The following is a 26,935-nucleotide window of genomic DNA, read 5'->3' on the forward strand; positions in this document are numbered from 1 at the left end:
TCCTTACTATACTCTCTTGTTTGATGCTTGACCATACTATGACGTTTTTACGACCTTTTATGCCTTAATATAATAGAATGTTTTTTTGACCTTTTATGCCATACTATACTTTAAACGTTTTTTGGCATTTTTAAGCTTAATTATATTATTTTGTCTGATGCTTTGCCATGCTATGACTTTTATATGACCTTTTATGCCTTAATATACTATGATGTTTTTTTGACGTTTTATGCCATACTATACTATGACGTTTTTTGCCATTTTTTAGCCATAGTATATTTTGACGTTTTTTGGCATTTTTAAGCTTAATTTTATTATTTCGTCTGATGCTTTCCCATGCTATGACGTTTATATGACCTTTTATGCCTTAATATACTATGATGTTTTTTTGACGTTTTATGCCATACTATACTATGACGTTTTTGGCATTTCTCTGCCATACTATACTTAGATGTTTTTTGGCATTTTTATTCCTTACTATACTCTCTTGTTTGATGCTTGACCATACTATGACGTTTTTACGACCTTTTATGCCTTAATATAATATGATGTTTTTTTGACCTTTTATGCCATACTATACTTTGACGTTTTTTGGCATTTCTAAGCTTAATTATATTATTTTGTCTGATGCTTTGCCATGCTATGACTTTTATATGACCTTTTATGCCTTAATATACTATGATGTTTTTTTGACGTTTTATGCCACACTATACTATGACGTTTTTTGGCATTTTTCTACCATAGTATATTTTGACGTTTTTTGGCATTTTTAAGCCTAATTTTATTATTTCGTCTAATGCCTTGACATGCTATGACATTTAGGAGTTTAGGAGTTTATTTATTTAAAAACAAGGGACTGTACATATTATTGAACATATACATGTAGATATGCCAGATTATAGCCAAGCGGCTAATTTCCATCTGCAGTCCCCTTGGCAGGTTGATGTTAACAACGTGAAATAATAAAATCAATAAACAATAAACAATGTGATCTTTTATGGCTTAATATACTATGATGTTTTTTTGACGTTTTATGCCAAACTATACGATGACATTTTTTGGTATTTTTATGCCATACTATACTTAGATGTTTTTTGGCATTTTTATTTCTTACTATACTATCTTGTTTTATGTTTGACCATACTATGATGTTTTTATAACCTTTTATGCCTTAATATAATATGATGTTTTTTTGGCATTTTTATGCCTAATTTTATTATTTCGTCTGATGCCTTGCAATGCTGTGACGTTTTTACGACCTTTTATGCCTTAATATAATATGATGTTTTTTTGACCTTTTATGCCATACTATACTCCGACGGTTTTTGGCATTTTTAAGCGTAATTTTATTATTTCGTCTGATGCCTTGCAATGCTATGACGTTTTTACGACCTTTTATGCCTTAATATAATTAGATGTTTTTTTGGCATTTTTATGCCAGACTATACTATGACGTTTTTTGGCATTTTCCTACCATAGTATATTTTGACGTTTTTTGGCATTTTTATGCCTAATTATATTATTTAATCTGATGCCTTGCCATGCTATGACGTTTATATGACCTTTTATGCCTTAATATACTTAGATGTTTTTTGGCATTTTTATTCCTTACTATACTCTCTTGTTTGATGCTTGACCATACTATGACGTTTTTACGACCTTTTATGCCTTAATATAATATGATGTTTTTTTTGGCATTTTATGCCATACTATACTTTGACGTTTTTTGGCATTTTTAAGCTTAATTATATTATTTCGTCTGATGCTTTGCCATGCTATGAAGTTTATATGACCTTTTATGCCTTAATATACTTAGATGTTTTTTTGACGTTTTATGCCATACTATACTATGACGTTTTTGGCATTTTTCTGCCATACTATACTTAGGTGTTTTTTGGCATTTTTATTCCTTACTATACTCTCTTGTTTGATGCTTGACCATACTATGACGTTTTTATGACCTTTTATGCCTTAATATAATATGATTTTTTTTTGGCATTTTATGCCATACTATACTTTGACGTTTTTTGGCATTTTTAAGCTTAATTATATTATTTTGTCTGATGCTTTGCCATGCTATGACGTTTATATGACCTTTTATGCCTTAATATACTATGATGTTTTTTTGACGTTTTATGCCATACTATACTATGACGTTTTTGGCATTTCTCTGCCATACTATACTATGATGTTTTTTTGGCATTTTTATCCCTTACTACACTTTGACGTTTTTTGGCAATTTTATGCGTAATTTTATTATTTCGTCTGATGCTTTGCCATGCTATGACGTTTATATGACCTTTTATGCCTTAATATACTATGATGTTTTTTTGACGTTTTATGCCACACTATACTATGACGTTTTTTGGCATTTTTCTACCATGGTATATTTTGATGTTTTTTGGCATTTTTATGCCTAATCATATTATTTAATCTGATGCCTTGCCATGCTATGACGTTTATATGACCTTTTATGCCTTAATATACTATGATGTTTTTTGACGTTTTATGCCATACTATACTATGACGTTTTTTGTTATTTTTATGCCTAATTTCATTATTTCGTCTGATGCCTTGCCATGTTATGACTTTTATATGACCTTTTATGCCTTAATATACTTAGATGTTTTTTTGACGTTTTATGCCATACTATACTATGACGTTTTTGGCATTTTTCTGCCATACTATACTTAGATGTTTTTTGGCATTTTTATTCCTTACTATACTCTCTTGTTTGATGCTTGACCATACTATGACGTTTTTACGACCTTTTATGCCTTAATATAATATGATGTTTTTTTTGGCATTTTATGCCATACTATACTTTGACGTTTTTTGGCATTTTTAAGCTTAATTATATTATTTCGTCTGATGCTTTGCCATGCTATGACGTTTATATGACCTTTTATGCCTTAATATACTTAGATGTTTTTTTGACGTTTTATGCCATACTATACTATAACGTTTTTGGCATTTTTCTGCCATACTATACTTAGATGTTTTTTGGCATTTTTATTCCTTACTATACTCTCTTGTTTGATGCTTGACCATACTATGACGTTTTTATGACCTTTTATGCCTTAATATAATATGATTTTTTTTTTGGCATTTTATGCCATACTATACTTTGACGTTTTTTGGCATTTTTAAGCTTAATTATATTATTTTGTCTGATGCTTTGCCATGCTATGACGTTTATATGACCTTTTATGCCTTGATATACTATGATGTTTTTTTGACGTTTTATGCCATACTATACTATGACGTTTTTGGCATTTCTCTGCCATACTATACTATGATGTTTTTTTGGCATTTTTATCCCTTACTACACTTTGACGTTTTTTGGCAATTTTATGCGTAATTTTATTATTTCGTCTGATGCCTTGCCATGCTATGACGTTTATATGACCTTTTATGCCTTAATATACTATGATGTTTTTTTGACGTTTTATGCCATACTATACTATGACGTTTTTGGTATTTCTCTGCCATACTATACTATGTTTTTTTGGCATTTTTATCCCTTACTACACTTTGACGTTTTTTGGCATTTTTAAGCTTAATTTTATTATTTCGTCTGATGCCTTGCCATGCTATGACGTTTATATGACCTTTTATGCCTTAATATATAAGTAAGTAAGTTGGACCCAAATGCAGCAAACACATGGGAGATGGTGCAGGCAGGTTTATTTAACAAAACGTGAACGTGACATGAACAGACATGAACAAACCCTGAACTAAACAGACGAACCGACAGACAAAGGGGAGCACAAAGACTATATAGACACAGGAGGCAAGGTGATTGCACACAGGTGAAACACATCAGGGCGGGGCAGACAATCACTATACAGAAACAAGACCACGACAAGAAGCAAAAACACTGAGACACAAGGAACCAAATTACAAAATAAAACAGGAAGTGCGAAAAAAGTCCAAAATAAAACTAACAAAAAGTGTCTGCCATGGCAAAACATGACAGAAACCCCCCCTTAAGGGTCGAATCCCAGACGACCCTCAACCAAAACACAAACTCGGGCGGGAGGAGGGATCCAAGGGCCAGTGGACAGCATCATCTGATGCTCAGTGGCAAAACAGGGCAACTCAGGGGGTCGAAGCGGAGGCCTCATGGACAGGCTGGGCAGTTCCGTGGGGCGACCCGGAGGTCGGGCAAACGGACGGAGCCGTTCTGGAAGCCGGCGGCGAAGATGGGGTTTCTCCGGAGGTTGAGTCGGAGGATGGCGTCGCCCCTCTGGAGGGCGAGCAGGAGGACGACAGCAAAGTCGGGGTCTCTCCGGAGGTCGAGCCGGGGATGGCGTCGCCCCTCTGGAGGGCGAACAGGAGGACGGCGACGAAGACGTGGTCTCTCCGGAGGTCGAGCCGGTAGTCAGCTGGACCACCGTCAGGACACGAGGAACAGAGATCGGCCGGACCACAGGAGGCGGCACAGAGTCAGGGACCACCGGAGGCGGCACAGAGTCGGGGACCACCGGAGACGGCACGGAGGCAGAGACCACCGGAGGCGGCGCCCCGGCAGGAGTCAATGACACCAAGTACCACGTGGGCTGAGTCAGGGCAAGAATCAATGGGGATGGCGCCCTGGCAGGAACCACGAGTGGGGGTGACATCATGGCTGGAGCCAGGAGAGGTGGTGACGTCACATCAGGAACCAGGAGAAGCGGTGACGTCACATCAGGAACCAGGAGAAGCGGTGACGTCACATCAGGAACCAGGAGAAGCGGTGACGTCACATCAGGAACCAGGAGAGGTGGTGACGTCACACCAGTAGCCGTCGCCGACACCGCTGGAGAACACGAAGCAGAGGCCGTAGACACCACAGGAAAGACGGGAACAGTCATCAACGCCGCCGGGGAACACGGAGCAGCGGCTGCCGACACCACAGGAAGGACAGGAACAGTCATCGACGCCGCTGGAGAACACGGAGCAGCGGCCACCGACACCACAGGAAGGACAGGAACAGTTGTCAACGCCGCTGGAGAACACGGAGTAGTGGCCGTAGACACCACAGGAAGGACGGGAACAGTCATCAACGCTGCCGGGGAACACGGAGCAGCGGCCGGCAGACACCACAGGAGGGACAGGAATCGGCTGGACTGCTGACAGGAAACGAGGAGCAAGGATCGGCCGGACCACTGACTTGGAACCAGAGTCTGGAGCCAGCTGGACTGCCGACAGGACAGGATTTGGCCGGACCGCCGATAGGGAACGAGGAGCAGGAGTCGGCCGGACCACTGACCGGGAACCAGCGTCAGGAGTCAGCTGGGCCGCCGACAGGACACGAGGAGCAGGGGAGACTTTGTCCAGCCCACCCAATTCAGGAGCCAGGGAGGAATTGACCGGGACCCCCGACGCTGAGACAGCTGATGCGCCAGCCGGGATGATCGATCCAGGAAGTGAGGCATGAGCCGACGAAACGTCAACTGGAACCCCCGACGCTGGAACAGCTGATGCGTCAGCCAAGGTAGTTGGCGAGGGCTCCTTCCCACAGGGGAGTAGAGGTTCTGGACACCGCGGTAGCTAGGGCTTAGGCTGGAAGCGGGGGACCTTGGACTTTGGCTTGGGCTGGAAGCGAGGAACCTGAGGCTGGGGCCGAGGCCGAGCCTCCCCATGGCGACGGGAGCCATGATTACCTCGCTTTCCGTGGCCTCCATGATATCCCCTGAAGATAGCCAGACGAGTTCCCAGGAAAGGGGACTTGTCAGGGTCGTCAGAGTCGTCCAGGTCAGAGTCTGAGAAGAGGTCAGCCAGCGTGAACAGAGATCTGATGACCGACGAGGGCGCTTGCTGACAGGATGGATGCACCCTCAAAAAGGCCATGAGGCTGGTGTAGACCGCTGGGTCCATTTCTGGTCGGTTCGTTCTGTCAAGGTTTGAGGGGTAAGTTGGACCCAAATGCAGCAAACACATGGGAGACGGTGCAGGCAGGTTTATTTAACAAAACGTGAACGTGACATGAACAGACATGAACAAACCCTGAACTAAACAGACGAACCGACACAGACAAAGGGGAGCACAAAGACTATATAAACACAGGAGGCAAGGTGATTGCACACAGGTGAAACACATCAGGGCGGGGCAGACAATCACTATACAGAAACAAGACCACGACAAGAAGCAAAAACACTGAGACACAAGGAACCAAATTACAAATTAAAACAGGAAGTGCGAAAAAAAGTCCAAAATAAAACTAACAAAAAGTGTCTGCCATGGCAAAACATGACAACTATACTATGATGTTTTTTGCCATTTTTTAGCCATACTATACTTAGATGTTTTTTGCCATTTTTCTGCCATACTATACTTTGACGTTTTTTGCCAATTTTATGCCTAATTTCATTATTTCGTCTGATGCCTTGCCATGTTATGACGTTTATATGACCTTTTATGCCTTAATATACTTAGATGTTTTTTTGACGTCTTATGCCATACTATACTATGACATTTTTGGCATTTCTCTGCCATACTATACTTAGATGTTTTTTGGCATTTTTATTCCTTACTATACTCTCTTGTTTGATGCTTGACCATACTATGACGTTTATATGACCTTTTATGCCTTAATATACTATGATGTTTTTTTGAAATTTTATGACATACTATACTATGACGTTTTTTGCCATTTTTTAGCCATACTATACTTAGATTTTTTTTTGGCATTTTTCTGCCATACTATACTTTGACGTTTTTTGCCAATTTTATGCCTAATTTCATTATTTCGTCTGATGCCTTGCCATGTTATGACGTTTGTATGAAGTTTTATGCCTTAATATACTTAGATGTTTTTTGGACGTTTTATGCTATACTATACTATGACGTTTTTATAACCTTTTATGCCTTAATATAATATGATATTTTTTTGGCATTTTTATGCCTAATTATATTATTTCGTCTGATGCCTTGCCATGCTATGACGTTTATATGACCTTTTATGCCTTAATATACTATGATGTTTTTTTGAAGTTTTATGACATACTATACTATGACGTTTTTTGCCATTTTTTAGCCATACTATACTTAGATTTTTTTTTGGCATTTTTCTGCCATACTATACTTTGACGTTTTTTGCCAATTTTATGCCTAATTTCATTATTTCGTCTGATGCCTTGCCATGTTATGACGTTTATATGAAGTTTTATGCCTTAATATACTTAGATGTTTTTTGGACGTTTTATGCCATACTATACTATGACGTTTTTGGCATTTCTCTGCCATACTATACTTAGATGTTTTTTTGGCATTTTTATTCCTTACTATACTCTCTTGTTTGATGCTTGACCATACTATGACGTTTATATGACCTTTTATGCCTTAATATACTATGATGTTTTTTTTACCTTTTATGCCATACTATACAATGACGTTTTTTGGCATTTTTCTGACATACTATACTTACATGTTTTTTGGCATTTTTATTACATCCTATAATATGATGTTATTTGACATTTTTATGCCTTACTGTACGATGACACTGATGTTTCATGCCTTAATATACTATCACATTTTTTGATGATATTATGCCTTAATATGCTATCACATTTTTATTACATTTTATGCCTTACCATATTATACTATGATCTTCTCAAGCCTTAGTTTATTATGATGATTTTTGACATTTCTATTCCTAACTATACTATGATATTCTACTACTACTATACCATTAAGTTTTTATGCCTTTCTATACTATGAGTTTTTCATGCCTTATTATACTATGATGTTTTTTTGCTTCACTATACTATGACATTTTATGACTTTTTCAGCCTCAGCATACTTTAAAATTTTTATACCTTATTATAGCATTACAGTTTTCAATGTTTTTAAACCTTATAATACTATGTAATTTTTATGTCTTACTATACTATGACGTTTTTAGTACATTTCATGCCTTAGTATAATATGTTGTTTTTATGCCTTAAGATACTATATTTGTATTACATTTAATGGCTTACTATACTATGATGTGTTTTAGACATTTTCTGGCTCAATTTACTATGACATTTTTATGCATTAATACAATGTTTTTTTATGTTTTTTTTGCATTTTCTGCCTTAATATACTATGAAATTTTTTAGGCCTCACAATAGCATGACATTGTTTGATTTTTTTTAAGCCTCACAATACTATCATGTTCTTATGGATTAATATACTTTGACATTTTTACTACTTTTTATATTACTTTTTTTTGCCTTAGTAGACGTTTTTATGACATAAAAATGTCATTATACAATTACTTTTCTTATGCTTTACTTTACCCTGACTTTTTATGCCTCACTATACTATGACTTCCAGGGCCTGGGGTCTTTCTGTGTGGAGTTTATGACTTACTATACTATGACTTTCTTCATTCATTACTGTACTATGATGTTTTTATGCCTTTCTGTAGCTTGGCGTTTTATTTATGACCTTATATACTATGATGTTTTATACCTATGATGAAGACCTCGTCACTGATTATGTATGGCACATGGCAAGGAGGACTCTCAGTAACACACACTCAAATGGTCATTCAGACACATACTGTAATTCCCCTCTGTAATCGAGTGAGTGCATACACCACATTGAAACCACAATCAAAACCTTAGACAAATCACCTGCAGTAAAATATACGACCAAAGAAGCACACCACACAACAGGTTAGTCACTTCAGGTCACTTTAATCATACTCATTTCATTCAACCAGTGTCACCATAATCCAATGTTCTTCTCCTCCACAGTTCCTGCATCTTAAACAGAGCAGCTGCAAAATGCTGCCTTAGATAGAAGCAGAAGCTACCTGCACGGGTGTTCTGATGGCAGATGAAACCATTTATTACTGGGTTACGGGTTATGTTACAGAATTAATGAAACTGTGGTAAGGTTTTGGGACCTATTTGAGCTATTGACCCAGAAAATTGTTTTTATCTTAATAAGTTATATGGTTCTTACATGAAAATTGTCACTGGAGATGCATATTGTGAGAAATGGATGATAACTGATGTAATTAGATTTTGGTTGGTCCAGGGGGCGGGGCTTATTAGTTATAAGCCTCTGGCCAACAATGCTCTCGAGTAGTAGTCCAAGACTCTGAGGGTGGCTGTGAATGACAGGTGACTTTGAAAGTTGTAGATAATCTTGCTTGTTTTTTATGCTGTGGATGTCCAAGTTCTTTTTTTCCTCACTATTTTTGTAAATAAAAGCACAGCACTCTACTTTCGTGACTCTAGCCATCTTGTTATTTTTCTGAGAGAGTTGAATTACAGTTTATGTGACAATGACTTACTATACTATGACTTTTCTATGCCTTCCTATACTACGACCTTTTTATGCCTTACTATATTATGACTTCCCGGGCCTGGGGTCTGGGGCCTGGGGCCTTTATGTGTGGAGTTCATGCCTTACTATACTATGACATTTTTATGACTCACTATACCTATGACTTTTTTTTCTTTTCTTTTTAAAATCCTTCATTAATACAGGTAGTGTCATTGAGATCGAAGTCTCTTTTTCAAGCGAGACGTGTGTACAAACAAAGTAAACTTGTACAGTTTATACACAGACAGACACATAAATTCATGGGGCTTCCAATGGCCACACACAAATAAGTCATCAACACACATTATACACATACATATACATATTCTGTACATATACAGTTTTTCTTTAAAGAAAGTGTTATTGTAATTATATGTGTACAACCTTTTAAAATGTTCTAGTTAGGTAAGAGAATTTAACTTCAGTGTGAACAAGGGATGCAGCTAAGTTAAAATGTCCTTTGAACTAACATTGTAAGTGCTGTGTTTAAATGTTACCAGAGCAGATGTATCTTGGCGGTTTTTGTAGCAGAGCCTCATAAATGAACAACATGTAATGCTGCTCCCTTCTAAGTCTTATGGAAGACCATCCCACCTTTTCGTATAAAATGCAATGTGAATTAGGGCTGAAAGGGGTATTTGCCCAGGGCACCATACAAACTAGAACCGCCAGTAACCACCATGAATAAAATTCACCAAGGCTGTTCTTAAATTTCTTAAAGTGGCGGCAAAGTTACTGATGAAAATTATTGCTTTAATACTTAATCATTTTATAACAGGTCTTCACTTTGAGGAAAAGTAAAATCACACTTTAATATATCTTTTTAAAATATTGAGTTGATCTTTCTAACTCAAGAGTAGAATAAGAAACATGGCATTGAAGCTGGCCTCATCAGGCAGCTCTTCTTTCAAGAATGTAGTGTACAGTCTGTCAGTATGAAAGCAAAACTGTAGCCAAATGAAGGCCAAAACAACTGTGTGGGATGATATATTCATAAAGCATGAAGATAACCGGTCATACGTGGCAACCTCCAGGTGTGAGTACTGAAGTGTGCATGAAGAGGAACATTCAACAATGAGCATGTATCGTTAAACTTTTTATCAGTGGGTTTATAAAAATGACTTACTTACCGTAAACTATATCAAATCATTTTATATTTCACAAGGTATATATATATATATATATATATATATATATATATATATTTGAGTATGTGAATAAATCTAAATTAAAGTTGATATTATGAAAAGTACCTCAATGAACATAAGCCAGAAAGGTGCAGTTTTAGAAGTTGGCATGACTGAGTTTTTGATTTTAAAAAAAAACAGACACCCAACACACAGCTGTAGCAGTAACATTCAGGTAAAAAAAGGAGTCTGAGAGAAATTGTTACAAATCTTTTATTAAGATATTCATTATTTAATCCATTTTGACATTTTCTCTATGATTTGTATTTATTTATTTTACAGTTGTTAATGTGCAATTACCTTTGATAATGTTGGGTCACAGTTACAGGGCTTTCACAAAGTTATTGGCACTTGGAACACAGAAAGAATAGGATGAGCAGTACAGGAGGTCAACTGGAGCTACAGGGTTACAGAGGGCAAGGCGCAGGGGCAAAGACATGGGCAGACCAATTACTGCAGAGTTTGTGAAGAAGCGCTGTTTGTAGGTAAATATATACCTCATGCTGCGAGTGCACAATAAACAATCTGACCTCTATGTGTGCATCTATATATAATATACAGTATTTATCTATACATGTATATAATCATATTTATATATGTACTGTTTAGTCACAAAAGGTTCCCCATGCCGTGCCACACCTTATCCATTCAAGTGTGTAGGTCTACATGTTTTGTGAAGTGTAAACATATATGCTGAAAGGTACAGAAATTACATTTTGCTTAGAAAGTACAGAAAAAAAATCTGTTTTCAAATGCAATCAAAAGTAAAACACAACCACACTTGCAGACCCATTGCAGATGAAGCATTGTGCAAGTAGGTTGTGAGTGAGGGACTTGTATTGAGTCATAATAAGTAGAGCTGGCCCTGAAAGCTGAGTAAAAGTAAAACCCCTGACACGTACCATAACCAATGTTATTTCTAATTCGCTGATTAAACTGATAGGCCTTAAACCAGTGTTGTGAAGCTATGCTCATGAGGTGCAACAGCAGGATATTCTGACTTTGTCAGTGGTACAGTGTGAATATTTCTGTGTTTGGTTGTTGTTTTGGCTGCTGTTTGGTGAGAGCAGACTAATATGGCTTCCTCATAATTAGTGCTGGTTCACTGGTTATATTTCAGCCCTAGTCAGCGGCTCAGAACGGAGCACAAATGATTCAGTAGATAACTGTGCAACATGGTTATGGTTAGAAGCTAATTTAGCCCTTGTTACTTTTTGTTCTACATCCCTTTAAAAGCCTCTTTATGTTTTTCATCTTATTTTCATCTTAATTTTTTTTCCAATTGGAGACTCACTGTCTTTTCTAAGGGTGTCAATGGTAATTATATTCTGGTTTCACCGACACCCTTCTGAGGGACCCATAATAAAAATCCTGTAATTATGGAAAAGACATTTGAACAATAATTTGGCTATTTTCATAACTGATCTTATTTCTTTAAGCAGGAACATTGACAGATTTCATAGACATTATAGTAAATGAGATATTAAGAAGTTATATTTCTCACAGATTTCTAATTCATTGATAGAGCGGATGTCTCAAAACTCCCTACATAGTTCTGATTGAACTTGAACACACGTCTCTTGGTCCTTTAACTCCGTATTCAAAGCAATTACCTAAGAATCTGCTATTATAGTGGATTTACTATGAAAAACTAAAGCAAAGTGTTTTCAGTTTTATGAAAATATTCATCTTTAAATGACAGGTTTTCAGTATAGCATCATTTGATATCCCAGCAAATGGTTGATGGTAACTTTAACACAACTGGCAAAGACTAACTTAAATACTGTCATAATCAAAATATGAGTTAAACTTTTGGGCCCTGATATAAAAACCACTTGAAAGCCACCTAAGCAAACTAAACATACAAATTATAATTCAGATTTAACTACCAAAAACCACTGCTTTGCCTCTCTTTGAAACGCATGAATAAACTTGTGGAAGTGAAACATGACACCAGCTGCATGAAGGACAGGAAGCACAACAGTCTTCAGATACTGAGGAGGTAAGTGGGGGAGGGGTGCTCATGTGGCATCTACAGTCAAATGCAAAATTGAGGTTTTGTTGTTATTACCCTTACTGAATACTTACAAGGTACTGCATTGTTGTTCTTTCCATACATCTCCTAGTCAAAGCACCTAAGTAAACTCAGTTTTATCATTTCAAATGATAATGAAAATAGGTTGAGTTATATCTACCATTGTTATAGTTAACCTTTCAATAAGATTGACTCAACTGCCTTGAATAAGAAGCATATATTCCTTCCCGGTTTTTACACTGTACCGGTCTTCAGAAAAATAGAGCCTTTTTAGAAATGCCTTTCTAGAAGGAAAAAGTAATCAGTCGTCTGTGAGAGCATTTCAGGTTGAGAACACATTCCTAAGTCAGACCCTGACCACTTTAACGTATATATCCACCTGCAACAGGAATTATGAATCCCCTGCTCTGACCTCCGTTCTACAAATCAACATGCATTCAAAAAGTTTCTAGCAGACACTAACTTTCACATAAAAAAGTTTTTGACATGTCATAATCAGACACATCAAGCAACAGAAAAGAGGAACACTTGGGATTTAACTTAACAGTCTTCTTGATTATTTACAGTAGGAGTTTGTGCCACTTTAGAAACAAAAAAACACGGGCAGACATGGAAAAAAATGACAAATTCCACCTAAAGGGGTTCGATTGCTACACAACATTTCTCAAAAGGTGCATGAACCACTGGTTCTTCTCATTAAGGTGCAGAAACCTCCACTCTACCTATCATGGAAGGTGCAAAATCATTTCAAACTCCAAAATAAAACTTTCAGCCATTTTGAATTTCCATATTAAAGAGGTGGTGCATTAGATACGTGAATAAACTACATACCAGAGGTCACGCAATACAGACTCTCCTTTACCAAATAACTATGTCTCACACACACATGGATAGTACCATATCAACTTTTTTCTTCAAGCAATATTGCCTCCTCCTTGCCATCACTGCACCCACCAGCCTTCTGCGTAGTGATTTCAATTGAAAGGCACATTCCAATATTTCATAATTATTTCCACTGACATTTGCATTTTCACAAAATGTCAGCAGTTTTTTTTTCTTTTCAATATTTTTAGTACAAAGAAGAGACTGAGTTGTCAGATCAATATAACCTTTATATTTCTACAATACACTTACTGGCTTTCTATAAGTAATCATCAAAACTGTGGGCCAATGTTTTATCGAAGGAGGCAAATGTTGCAGTTTCATAACCTAACAAGAAATGGTTATCATAGACAACAGTCAAGCCAGCTGAATCAGTCTTATTATTCCTTTTAAGCTAGTGAACAGAAGATGAAATGCTTCAAATTTAGCAGTTCAACTGCTCATTCCATCACTCTGCACTGTAAAATAAAGACAAAAATAAACGACTATGGGTCCTATGATAAGACTGCTTGATACTCCTTTTTCTGCAAAAATAGCACTTCTCCTTGTTTGACAAGACCTCTTTCAATAAAACATGAAGATCGAGATTTTAAAACAATCCCTCTCACTTGCTTTGCTCACGCCATTCTAGGCATGGGCACTTGTATAAATATAGTTTGTCTTCTAAAAATATGACCATCTTTGATTACCTGTTGCCCTTCAATTTTCTTTACAATCATCATAGTAAAAAGCTTTTCCCCTTCTCTCTGGATCACTATTCAGTTTATAGACAAACATGCTAAAAATTTAGAAAACAGAAAGATGAGATATATTTCTATAAGACACCGTACAGTGAAACACTGGTGAGATTCTCTGGTCTCAAGAAAGGTGAGGTGGGGTGAAGAATACTTGCAGGGTGATGAGTGGAAGATGCAAGGGGAGGAAGAACACGTAGTGTTAATTAATTTAATAATGTTTCTATTTTAAATTTAGTTCCTTTCCTGAGGCTGGAATACAAGGTGTCAGGCTTGCATAGAGAAAAATGCCACCGACATTTACATTCAATATACTCGCCACCTCTACTCCTAGCCTGTCCATCAGCCATCCTCTTCCTCCTCCTCCGCCTCCTAAAGGCTGCACCAGTAACTCCTCCCACCACCCGCATGTCAGGGAATGTATTTAATATGCAAAAGTGGATGAGCTTACACACCTTAAAAAGACAAGGGGAGGCAGAGGGCAGTTAGGATATAACTAACTCTCCCTTTCCTCGACTAACTCCATTGTACAGTCATAAAGCAAAAATTTAAGTTTTCACGTCCGGGTTACATCAGGGCAACAACAACCGTTGACCCCAGCAGTGTAGTATAGACAGTCAAATGTGAGAGATCAGCGTGGGCCAAAGAGTGAGGAGGCAAGCAGAACTGGGGAATACTGGCATGTGTGTCACCAAATTTCAACCTTCCCCAGGCACAGTGTTCAAAATAACGGGCCTCCGTCCCCGCCCACACCTGGTAGTGATTCACCTGAAGAGCCACCTGACTCCATGCCAGCACCGCCGGTGGCCTCCAGAGAGGCAGGGTCGAATGCTTGATCCGCTCCGAGGGTGTCGTCCTCCGTCTTGACACCGTCAGGAAGGAAAGCGGAGTAAGCATCGCTCTCAGCCATCAGTAGCTTCAGCTTGGGGATCCAGCTCTTACGGACTACACGCCGGGCGTTGGTGCACATGTCGGCTGCGATGGCATTCATCTCGCTCTCTTTGAAGCTGGTGGCAAAGTTCTGGCAATAAACTGACGTGGGGAAGAAAGACAACACACACAGGTTAGTCTGATTGTACCTTATGTTGTGAGCTACAAAAACTACCATCATAGAGCAGACAGGATCCTAAACAACAACAACGGGGGTTCAGAGGTACCAAAAATCATGAGAAGCTGTATGTGTGCCATACAATTTTCTTACCACCTACTACTCCTCGGCCTTTCTAATTCTCAGAGTCTCAACCATCACATGTAGTAGATGCTTTACAAAATATGGATTTATATTCTGTATGTAGGGAATGACTACGGCTGTGACTTTGCGTACATGTGAATAAAGAGAAGTGTTTTGTGTCTATATGTGATTCTGTATGTTTAATGTGTGAATCACTACTTGATGTCCTCATGTCTATAAGTTAAATCACTCCAGTTGAATCTCATTTCATATTAATTGTCTGCTGTAATGACTCGCTGGAAACTGGCTCATGATCTTTGATAAACACATGCAAAATTAATTATCAAGCTGCATCTCATATGTCAGTTTTTGATGCTTATCAGCAATGATGCAACTCAACTATATGAGGTGGGTTTTACAACCTCAGCCTAGGTGGTGTGACCCCAACAAAGCACTGACTGTTGTGTTGATTGTTTTCTAATGAAAGTCTTCTCGAGGGAAATGTTACGCTTTTAATGTTCACCACTGAAACATGCATTACTTCATAAGTAATGTGAGGCACGTCACTTTCTCATTCTGTGCTTTTTTAAATGTTATTTTTTCCACTGGGGTGCAGCTTCACCTGCTTGTAAGGTGCGTGGAGAACTAAAGCAGTCTTAAGTATCAAAGCTCCTCTTCTTCACACTGTGACACCTTATGTTGTGAGCTTGCTTGCAGTACTGATACTGCAAGAGTTTACCCAGAGGGAGGAAACAACTAATCTGCCAGAAATTCAGCAAGTATATTTCCCAAAATGTCAAACTTTTGCTTTAATATAAGCAAATGCAACACACTCCCTGAGGTAGGTTTAAGAAGACAAATTTAAAAGAATATGCAGTGGTTGCAGGACTCCTGTAGATCCTACAGACCCTCCTACTGAAATGTAGTTGTAATTGTAAATGAAGCAGCTCAGAGACGGATCTCCATCTGCTTGAATTATTTCATTTATGAGCTTTCTCTTTTTTGTACACATCTGAATACACATTCACCCAGTTATATATACAGCAAATAACACAGTAGTTTCTTTAGAGTCTGTCTCCTGGTGAATGTTGCTCTCTTGTGGTCACTGGGAGTTATTACATTTAGAACAACACCTAATCCTAAAGATAAAGGTGTAGTAGGCACTGGATAATCTGCCATTTGCATCTTGATCCAAAACTACCCAAAAAAAACTGGCACATTTGACTGTTACATGGTTGACAGTTAGGAGCCAATCATTAAAATCAGCATCAATGTGCTTTACAATATGCACAATGTATTTATGTACAACATGGACACACATGCAGTACATTCCCCTCTAACTGTACCCAACATCACAGGCAAATGTTAGAATTTTTTGCATGCTTGTGGACAAACACCCACAGACAAAAAAAAAAACATGTACGCTCACATTTGACCGCATGCAGCACTCTGTTGTCCAGGGGCTTGCGGCTCGGGTCATTGGTGGACGAGCGAATGCCTGTTCCACAGCTGTTGGCCAGAGTATTCCTGATACATCAAAATAAGAATGAATAGCATACAACACAGAACAGAGGAAAACAAGAATAGTTGTTTTATCCCTCCCATGCCTGCAGATATAAAAAAACAACAACTTTAATTTCTATATTAAAACTAAGCTTTTCTTAACTTCACATGAAACGCTCGCAGAAATAGACCCAGTCACACAGTCAGGAAGACGAAACAAACCTGTCAAAGAAGGCGGCCAGCAGCCTCCTCAGCAGCACTTTGTGTCTGGTCCCTGCGCTCACATGACAGTTCATTAGCTGGGCTCGCGATATATACACAGAAGTACCTGCAAACAATATTAACAAGCAAATGAACCACCAAACATAATCAAAACTTATCACAACTCGCGACTCATTTATTGTCCTATGACATTTTTAACCTGTCAGGTTTTGTGGGTTATGTACGGTAGGGTTGGGCGAAATGGCAAAAATATCATATCACGATTTTTAAAAAATAAAATCATGATTTCGATTTTATCACGATCTTAAATTGGAAAAAGAAAAACATACAATTTAGACCAAAGAACCTTTCTTAACAGATTTTAATTCAAATAGTCGCAGTTTTGCCCTCCATGTGCAAACAACGTAAAGTTTAAGGTAAACAACAACAACATTCTAATAAAGTGCACTCTTGCAAAAGTAGTAACAGAAAGTAAAGTCGTGTTACAACCGGACGTGCGAACGGTTTCTGTGCAAACTTTGCAAATTACATTTGCTTGCGCTTGATCAGTTGCGGAAAATCCAAACCAATTCCATATAATGGAGGTGGAATTTCTTTTAGCAACCAACTCCGTTTGGCTTTCAGCCATCACTCTCCATGAGCTACCGCTACACACACACAAACAAGGAGGCGGGTAGGAAAGCGCGTCACTGCCCGTAATTCGCTATGATTGGTCGGTCAGGTTGACGACGTCAATACGTCTGGTGCGTCGGTGCATCAGCATAGAACTGCAATTTATAGAATGTGCCCTAGACGATCCCACGATCTCTGCAGTTTGAAAGATCGTCTTCACGTTGTAATCCTTCACGATCTAATATCGTCATATCGCCCACCCCTAATGTACGGTAATGAAAAAGTCAGGATCTTCACTTCACTTTAATTTACTGGAATGGGGCATTTGTTTATCTAGGGACAACTCTGATTCATATCAAAGATTGTGCTTAAGTTACACATAGACAGAGTTTTGAGTTTGTTTTTGTTTTTTTTTTATTTTTGTTTTTTTTATTTAATGTTTTTTATTGTTCAATCTTGAATTTGCATCTATGTCACAGGTAAGAAAAAATTGTCTTTCCTTTTCTGCATTTCTGCCTTTTTTATGACTACCTCTCTCTGTCACATGCATACAGTTTATTGAAAGGTACATAATCCAGCCAGTAAGGTAACACAGACATTGTCACAGGATGTCCTTTACATAAACACAGAGTCACATGTGCAATACAGCTGCGTAAGCTGCATGCCAATGCCAAGCCCAGTCATTTGAGGACAGCTTCCTCTAGATATCTGTATACATATCATTGCCATTTGCCTTGTCCCTTTTAGATTCCTTGAATCAAGTAACATTGGTATATTGCTGTATGTTCAGCTGTACCGTTCCATAATATAAATCATCCATACAGTGGGGTCCAAGTGGCCTCAGACTTCTGGAGCATATCTTGGAAAAAACACTGGATAAACACTGAAAAACAATTCTGTGCATTTAACCACCCCACCTAAAACTCAACTCACTCTTTGAGCACACACACACACACACACACACACACACATACACACACACATACCTGAGACTAACTCTAGTTTCTCAGCAGGGTCTCCTTCCTCGTACAGTTTGGGATGACAGCGGTTGCCTATCTGAGCGATGAGTTCTGCAGGGAGACACGTAAGATCTCTGCCTCGCATCCGACCCCGTGTCTCTGTGTGGTCTGGTAAAGCCTCAACACGCTCGCCAGCAGCTGGAGAGACACAATACTGCAAAATTAGAATAAAACCACATCATATTTAGACACAGAGAAAATACTTTGTGCTTATGAGCCCACAGTGCAATAGCTGGTCAAACCAAAAATGTGTCAGGGTATTAAGTCAATAAAAAATATCAACAGAGAAGATGCAAAATATCTTTCACATTCAGGTGAGTAAGGTTGAGTGTACACATAATAAAATTTACATGTATTATTATCTGCTGTCCATTACCTGCAGCTCCCATGTTGAGCATGCTGTACATGGTATACATGTTGCAGATTTGTCTGTACTGTTCTTCAGCACATTCATCTGTCCCCTCTTCCTCTTCTTCATCATCATGGTAGCTGATGGGCGAGTCACTAGCGTAGGTACTCAGAGTGCCTGGGCTTGCGCCCTCTGACATGCCGAGTCCTGCTGCAGAGCTCCCGTTGGTGCTGGCACTGCCACTGGCCACCATGCCTGCCAGGCTGGTTGTGGTGGCACCCATACCCATGGCCAGTCCAAGGGCTCCGGGGCTCTGGATGGCACTGCCCCGCACAGCCTCCTGGGAATAACGGGCTGCCTTCCTGGCCCCACCCCCTCCCCCTGAGCCTACTCCACCTCCATCTCGGGTGCTGCCTCCCTCCCACAGCCGTTTGGCTACAGGAGTGCAGACCACTGAATAAGGAGCGGCTGCTTCTGGTTGGCTAGCTGGCTGCTCTGTCTTTACTCGCGATACCAGAGGGAGCGGCGTCAGGCAGGAGGCAGGTCGGGCTGCACCGTTATTGGTCTGTGTTACAGGGCTCTGGGGCTCAGAAGGTGGGGCCTCCTCTGCATGAAGGCCCTGGGAGTCACAGCTGGGGGAGGAGACCTAGCAATGACAGCATACATGTATGTCAGCGTTCATGACCACATTGATGAACCAGTAGATATGTTCTCAACTCCCAATCCCAAACAAATTCCAATTAACCCCAGCAGCAATTGTTGTAAAACAGTTTCACTTTGGTTTGACCTGGTTTGCCATCACCTCTATACATTGGCATCTGCATTTGGTTTGTTTAGGTGTATTTATTGCACTCAAAGCACTGAAAACTTAAATGTGGAAAACTTAAAAGCCTGTCTCAGTTACTTGCTTTGACAATTTTCTACTGAAAACCAGCAGCTTTACCTTGAGGAAGAATTCTGTGCCCTTTTCCATGATCTGTTGGATCTGTAGGAAGCCGGCAGTATACATTAGGAGAAACTGGTCCCCCACCGTCATGCTGAGGCGGCCTGTGTAGCAGAAAGCCAAAATCTGCTGGAAGCTCTGAGGCTGCACTGCCGGCGGGAGCTCCACTATGGTTGGGCTGGTCTCATTGCTGCTACCACCTCCACAATTGCTGCTGCTGCTGAAGAGGTCCCGGAAATAAGAACTGCTTGCAGCCAGAACAGCTCGATGAGCCTAAGACAAAAGAAGATACATAAGGTGTGGGTACGAGTATTTATTTGAGTAACTGTGATTTAGAATGTGTTTATATATATACTGTATATAATAATAGATCAAAACCAGTAAAAACACTGAATTGAGCTGTTTCACTTAAAAAGTCATCCCTGGGGGGCTGCAAGTACAGCTGCCGCTAATATTTGCTTAGCTTGTTTCTATGATAACTTATGATCCAGATGTTCAGGAGGTTTTTACCGGGAGCATGAAAAGAAATCTTTAAACCAAAAGCTTCACAGAAGAGGGAAATTACAGAGGTCCGGTGTATACATTTTGTAATTCAATATAAAGACTACAACAAGTTATTCAAATAATCATCCAACATTCAGCTACAGAAAACAAATTCCTCAATATCACCTTTTGTACACAGATGAAAAGCTGTACACTGTGAAAGTCTATCAACATTAGAGACTGGATCATGTTACAAGTTACAAAAGTTACAACTGGCCAACTACTTTCAAACTGTCGCACTGAGCGCAGCACTTGCTTTGAAGTGTATATTTGTCTTCAATCCTCCATACAACATGAGTGCCATGGAGCCTTGAGCCTAATTGTTTACCCCCTAGCGTTAACTACTCCAAATTTAACCCTGACTCTCAATTTAAGTGTAATTTCCATTATGAAAACAATAACTTGATGTTGCATCCGTACCTTGAAGGCATGGCCCTTGACCACCACGGAGACATCGCAGTAGAGGCCCTGTAGCCGCTGCTCATTCAGACACTCTAAAACGTTGTTGCCAAAGTTTGGGATCGCCATCTGGAGGGTCTGGGCCATGGTGCGCCTACGCACACCACCAAAGGGTCTTGTTGGGAAAGAGAGAGAGACAGAAAGAAAGAAATGTACAGCATGAGAGAAGAAGAAAGAAATTACACTGTCACATAAGTGACAAAGTTATACCCCATACACATGTTGATCCACACTGGTTATTAAACATGGGTTCAACTTCACTTGGAAGTATTGAGTTGTTGCTATTTGCACAATGGGTGATCAAATGTAGTGTCATACATATTACTCCAACACAGGGTTTTAATTGTAGTGTTAAAAACACTGTATTTTTCTTATTCTTGTGCAATCACATAGCAATGGAGTACTGACTGTGAGATGATGCATATGACAACTGCAGAATAACTCATACAATGACTCATCTATTAGTCTCTATTCACCCTTTCATACTAAGGTTACACTTCTTTATCACTGTTCATAGGAAGGGTCATGGTCCCAGGTGGCATAACTTGGGCAGACCCATTCACAACAATCACAAAAACCGTTTCATCCTGTGCTGATTCTCTGGTGGAGGAGGGCATCAGCAGGAAATGTGAGGCGGAGGTGTAACGTAACAAGGGTATGTTAAAAAACATAAACCTCAAGGAGAACAGACCTACAACAAAACAGGTGAGGAATGTCAGACCCCTACATTAATGGACACAATAAAATGGCTGGCAGTCTTTCACTGGTACAGAATAATTCCAAACATACACTAAACCTAATGCAAGTCTATTTTTCGTTACTGCTAGGCCAAATTATTCATGATGAAATGCCTCTTTTCTAGAGAAAAGTAGTCACGAATAAGAATTATATCTCTTGGCATATCCATTTGACATAGGCCACAAACATTTCTTCACATAGTCCTACTGGGAGTTTTGGCAGGCTCATGGGACGTAGATATTTGAAACAAAGTTCTGCTGAAGCCTCCGTGGATATTGTACATTGCATTAGGCCTATACATCACTTCATCCTTGCAATAGTGTTGTTATTGCCAGGAGCAGTCTCAGTAAAAGCCTTTTTATTTTCTGTCTTCTATGAGCTATAAAATCCTGTGTCCTTAGATAACTGGGTCATGTTCTGTTATTCTATGTGCACAAGTGTGTGTGGCCTCCACAAACACCACATAGCATGTTTCCATTCACTTCTCTAAACAGTCGAAGGCAAACATACCCCCTTGGCCTGCACCCTCTCAAAGATTCCTATATTATGCCTCTCAATATTGAATTAAAGTTCCCTCTGCTGTGGATATGAACACTGTGTGCAGGCTATGTTTCTGCTTAATACTGTAAGATAGCTTCATATTCTGTGACAGGATATGTCACTGACAGTGCAGGAATTATACCAGATAGTTTCTGGTATTTGTATTTATTCTTCAGAAAACATGAAGAAGAATCCACTTCTCAGTACTGGGATTCACATGTTAAAGCATATATGCCCTCTGTACCCTCAACTACTGTATTACTCCAACAATGTCAGCTAAGAATACAACAGATGCACTGATAAGCCCATGTGGCATTGACCATAAAACTTTACTTGAAACAGAAGACCATTCATAAATTTTTTCATATACAGTATATAAATATGTACGCAGATGAGGATATAGGCCTGCTGCACTGCACATAAGTGTGCATGCATACCCAAAGCTACTTTTCACACGGATGCTTTACCACTTAAAAGTGTTGCATGAATGCACGCTGCACAAACACACAAATATCAAACAAAGACAATCCCTGATACCATGACAACAAATGATTGAAGCCCACCCTGTGAGAGGCATACAACCAACTTTGGTGTGACTGACTGATGAGGGCTGGAGTGAGCCGCCCCATCATATCCAAAGCCTTTCATTTGGGACCTAGCCAAGCTCCAGGGTAAAGAGAAATGCTCTCTTTGTCTCTGTCTCACTCAAGCTCCCTCTCCCTCATACTAAAACACAGATGCGCACACACAAACTCAAACAAACCCACAAAAGGCACACTGAGTCACACACAGACATTAGACAATACTGCTTGTTTACAGTTTGGCGAGCTGCAGTAAGCACACATGCGTGCACATAAAGACACACAAACGCAGGGCTGAGAGCAGGGTGTGTTTGCACAGTTTGCCCTGACAGTGAGAGAGAATGTGACTGTGTGTGTGTGTGTGTGTGTGTGCATGTGTGTCTTTATGCAACAAGGAGGGGCAGTGGGGCCTGCAGAGATGAGAGGGATCATCTCATGTCCTTATTCCATTAAACATATAGAGTTCAGCAATGTGAACAAATGAAATTCATCCACACTCACCCTGTGGCTTAGATCGCATACCAACCAGCCTGGAGAGGAAAGTAGGTCAAACATACTCACAACATACTTAAGACCTCAGACTTTTGATAGTAAGCCTTAAGAATTTTTTGCCTGCATTCAAAGGGCTTATGTTATGATGGGATAGCTATGAACACATTTCTGAACTTATACTGTGTAACTACTTTCCAGTTTATCCAGTTCTATGATTGAAAACAGCTTGGGCTTTTACATTCAAATTCAAATAAGCTTTATTGGCATGACAGATCAGAAACCTATAGTGCCAAAGCAGTGCAGAAAATTCTGAACATTGACAGATGATTCACAATAAATATACAACACTATGCAAAAATCAACAATCATATCATAGACAATACAATTAAAGGCATTAAAAGAACAATTACATTCATTGCTATGTGGATGATAACTGTAGAGTCATTGGTGCAGCTGGCACACAATGCATTCCCTCTATAGGCATTTCCTGGTTCTCATGTGCCCATGCCTGCATGTCTGTGCTGCTCCTATCAGTTCAAGACATATATACAGGCCTGATTCGTTATTACTCTTGTATAATAGTGAGACTCTGGTCATCAAAGCAGCACAGACAAGCTTCAAAACTTCTTAACTCCACATAACTGAAGCTTTACTCGCACATACTTAATGAGTATTCTCGAGTATAGCATGCCTCTGTTTAAACGGGATAGGAGTCGGGATAATAAGGAAGAGATATGGAGCTCTTCAACACACCGGGGTGACCGCGCCGTGTGCCAGTCTACCCGCCGGGAGTGCTCTACTGTCTGCTGGCACCGAAGCCGGGAGGCGACAGGAGGGGGGCGATACAGGATGGCAGCAAACCCCGGTGATACCCGAGAGAGGGTGACGGTGTGTTACTGTTTACGTCCAGTCAAATGACATTCAAGTATATTCATCTAAACTATCTTCAGTAGACTAATTCACTCCCCCTCTCCCTTGTGGCTGACAGCGCTGAAATGTTTCATGCCCTCTCCCACCCGCGACAGGCCTATAGAGGTGGCTAATGGCTAAGCTAACACTACTGTTAAATATTTTGGATTCGCCCCGGCGCACCATCCACCTCATGCACACTCAGCCCAGCTGCACAATGTCAAGCATTTCCGCGATAGTCCACACTCAAAAGATAAACAAGACACTTACTGCCTAAGCGGACGAGGTAGCTGTGCTGCGACGCCGGTTGTCAAGCCCAAATGTCGCTTATTTAAATATTTTGGTGATGGGGGAAATCGCTCCCCCTGCCATTCTCCATTCTACCGACATCAACAGGTCATCCCAGGACACGCAGCAGCTGAGGGCGAGCCAGACGGAACCAGTGCGGCACGGAGCGGGGGGTGGGAGCACAACAAGGCACAATTCTTTACAACCGGCGCTCGCAAGGGCTGCCGTGCCAAAAAAAACCCCGACTGCCATCTCATTTTCACATATTTGTGAGAAGAGCCACATGAAGTTAACCATTTAACTACAAACACCGCACTCCACGCTGGTATTAGGTCAGATTTCAGTTTTCAATAGGTTGTAATCGGATAAAGTTTAGGACTGTGCCAACCTGAATCCCCTAAGTCGCATACTTATCCAAAACTTTTGCTGTCCCATAGCATGTCTGCTGGACGGTCCATCATCAACCTAAATCCAGAGCACTGACTATGAACACCGGCAAAGACCCCCCCCCCCCCCCGCCCCCCTGCCGCCGTCGCCGGTGAATCCTCAAACGACCCCGGCAGGACACCTCACATAACGGCAGATAAGACACTCACCCCCTCGCTGGGAAGTTGATGCAGAGCGTTGGTTCAAAGGAGGAGACGCAGCGCTCTCTCTCCCCGCTTTTCCTTGCTCCAGGCAGCCATTCAGTGTGAGCGAAACGCCGATAGCAGAGCCATCGAGGGCGGTACAGTATCCCAGGGGATTGCGGAACACAGAGCCACTGATCGCACAGAGCAGGAGAGGAGGAAGACAGGCATGACGCGCTCGTCATTCAATCGCATGATCGTTTCGAGCGCAGCCTCAATTTGGGGAGACCTATCCCACGGCGTGGACTGTTTGCGCATTGGCACAGCAACAGCAGCAGCCTGCAAGGAGAAACCGTCTCTCACTCACTCTCGCTCTCCCTGGGTCTCTGTCTCGCGCTCTCTCTCTGCATATGAGTGATAGAATTGGGAAAAGTAGTCCGCGTGTGTTTGTGTGTACTTTTAACTTGAGTGAACTCGGCGTGCGCATATAAAGTAGGATAAAGGATAAAACCGCGCCTTTGCTGGATGTAAACACGTGAAATAATGTGTGCAAAATACAAGGTGGTATCACACACACACACACACACACACACACACACACACACTGCTCTGTAGGTCAAACCAATTTGGACCAGTGTATTCAACAGCAGTCTAGCGGTAATATACATTCTTTGCATCTATAGGCCTACTTAAATGCATTTATTCATGTGATACTGGAGGCACAGCAGCTATTCTATGACCATACATATTTCTTATACCAACAATACACATACAAACAGAAACTTCACCTCTGGAGTTATGGGTTTATGAATAAATTTCTTCAAAATAGTATGCCATCATGCATGGCAGAAATGACTGAATATGTAGGCCAATAATAGACCAACAATAACCTTTGACTTTCGCGGAACAGCAGGAAACAGAAACCACACCTTGGTTATACTGTACAATGTTGTTGGAAAAATCTCTGTCACTTGAAACTGCTGCCGTTGTGCTTGTTTGCATTTTTGTCATGCACATCACTGGTAATTTATTGTGCTCATGCCAGAGACAAGCATCTCACCCAGCACGTTTAATGGGGTGTGACTGTTTAAGCAAAAGTTGGGAGTAAATCTTTAATGACTGGATTATTGTTATTTTGTCCTGTTTATAATATTAGAAGATATGAAGTGAAGTGAAGTCTGTTATATCCATTATGTATATTCAATTATCCAAGACAGAAAGAGGTCAGAAATGAACAACTTGAACAACTACCAGGACAATTCACAGAATCCATGGTGATTCTATTGAGGATATGGGGCCATTTTCTGATGTATAGGTATAAGTGCCCCATAAAAAACTCTGCTAATTTTGACATTCATATCTCAAAATGGAATTAAACCACCCATGCAGTAACCTAAGTGTCATTTCATTTGTGTTTTAATCAGAGAAAACAATATGATTTAGGGGTTTATTTCCATTTACCCAATCTGTGTAATCTAGAAAATGAGTGAGTGCTCCCACAATTTTGACATTTAGTAGCTATTGAACTCAGTGATGTCATAAGCCCAGGAACACACTGGATGCCTTGTGTGCGTAGCAGGATGCCTTTTGAATGTATGGCTTTCTGTGTTATCTGTATATGGAATTAAATGTTCTCAGTAAGCAACTATAAATTCCCTGTCAGCTTGTAGAATTCAACTACGCTGATAAAAGCACAATAAGAGCTAAAGCGAGGAAGAAATATTAACTGTGTTTTTTACAACCTTATGTCACAGTGGATTTAAGTAGAACATTTATTTGCTGATCAATTGAAAAGTACTTTGGTGGCAAAGTGAGGACAAATCTCTTCAAAATCATAATAAATAGTTATAAGC

At 40.0% G+C, this 26,935-nt stretch overlaps 1 protein-coding gene across 3 annotated transcripts; it reads right to left on the bottom strand.

Annotated features, from left to right (window-relative positions):
- Positions 1-10,688: 10,688 nt before the first annotated feature.
- LOC130185158 (nucleus accumbens-associated protein 1) lies at positions 10,689-25,476 on the bottom strand. Of its 3 annotated transcripts, none has more exons than XM_056401470.1 (8): positions 25,110-25,476; positions 20,927-21,080; positions 19,964-20,236; positions 19,048-19,666; positions 18,639-18,809; positions 17,041-17,146; positions 16,745-16,842; positions 10,689-15,176 (listed from the first exon to the last, which is right to left on the bottom strand). In XM_056401470.1, exons 1-8 carry the CDS (start codon positions 25,325-25,327, stop codon positions 14,866-14,868), a joined length of 1,950 nt encoding a protein of 649 aa, XP_056257445.1. In that variant the 5' UTR covers positions 25,328-25,476; the 3' UTR covers positions 10,689-14,865. The 3 variants fall into 3 exon arrangements, with proteins under 3 accessions (XP_056257445.1, XP_056257446.1, XP_056257447.1); XM_056401471.1 differs by lacking the exon at positions 25,110-25,476 and adding an exon at positions 24,902-25,015; XM_056401472.1 differs by lacking the exon at positions 25,110-25,476 and adding an exon at positions 24,496-24,844.
- Positions 25,477-26,935: the final 1,459 nt, after the last annotated feature.

Source organism: Seriola aureovittata, chromosome 17, assembly GCF_021018895.1.
Source record: "Seriola aureovittata isolate HTS-2021-v1 ecotype China chromosome 17, ASM2101889v1, whole genome shotgun sequence".
Classification (NCBI taxonomy): Eukaryota; Metazoa; Chordata; class Actinopteri; order Carangiformes; family Carangidae; genus Seriola; species Seriola aureovittata.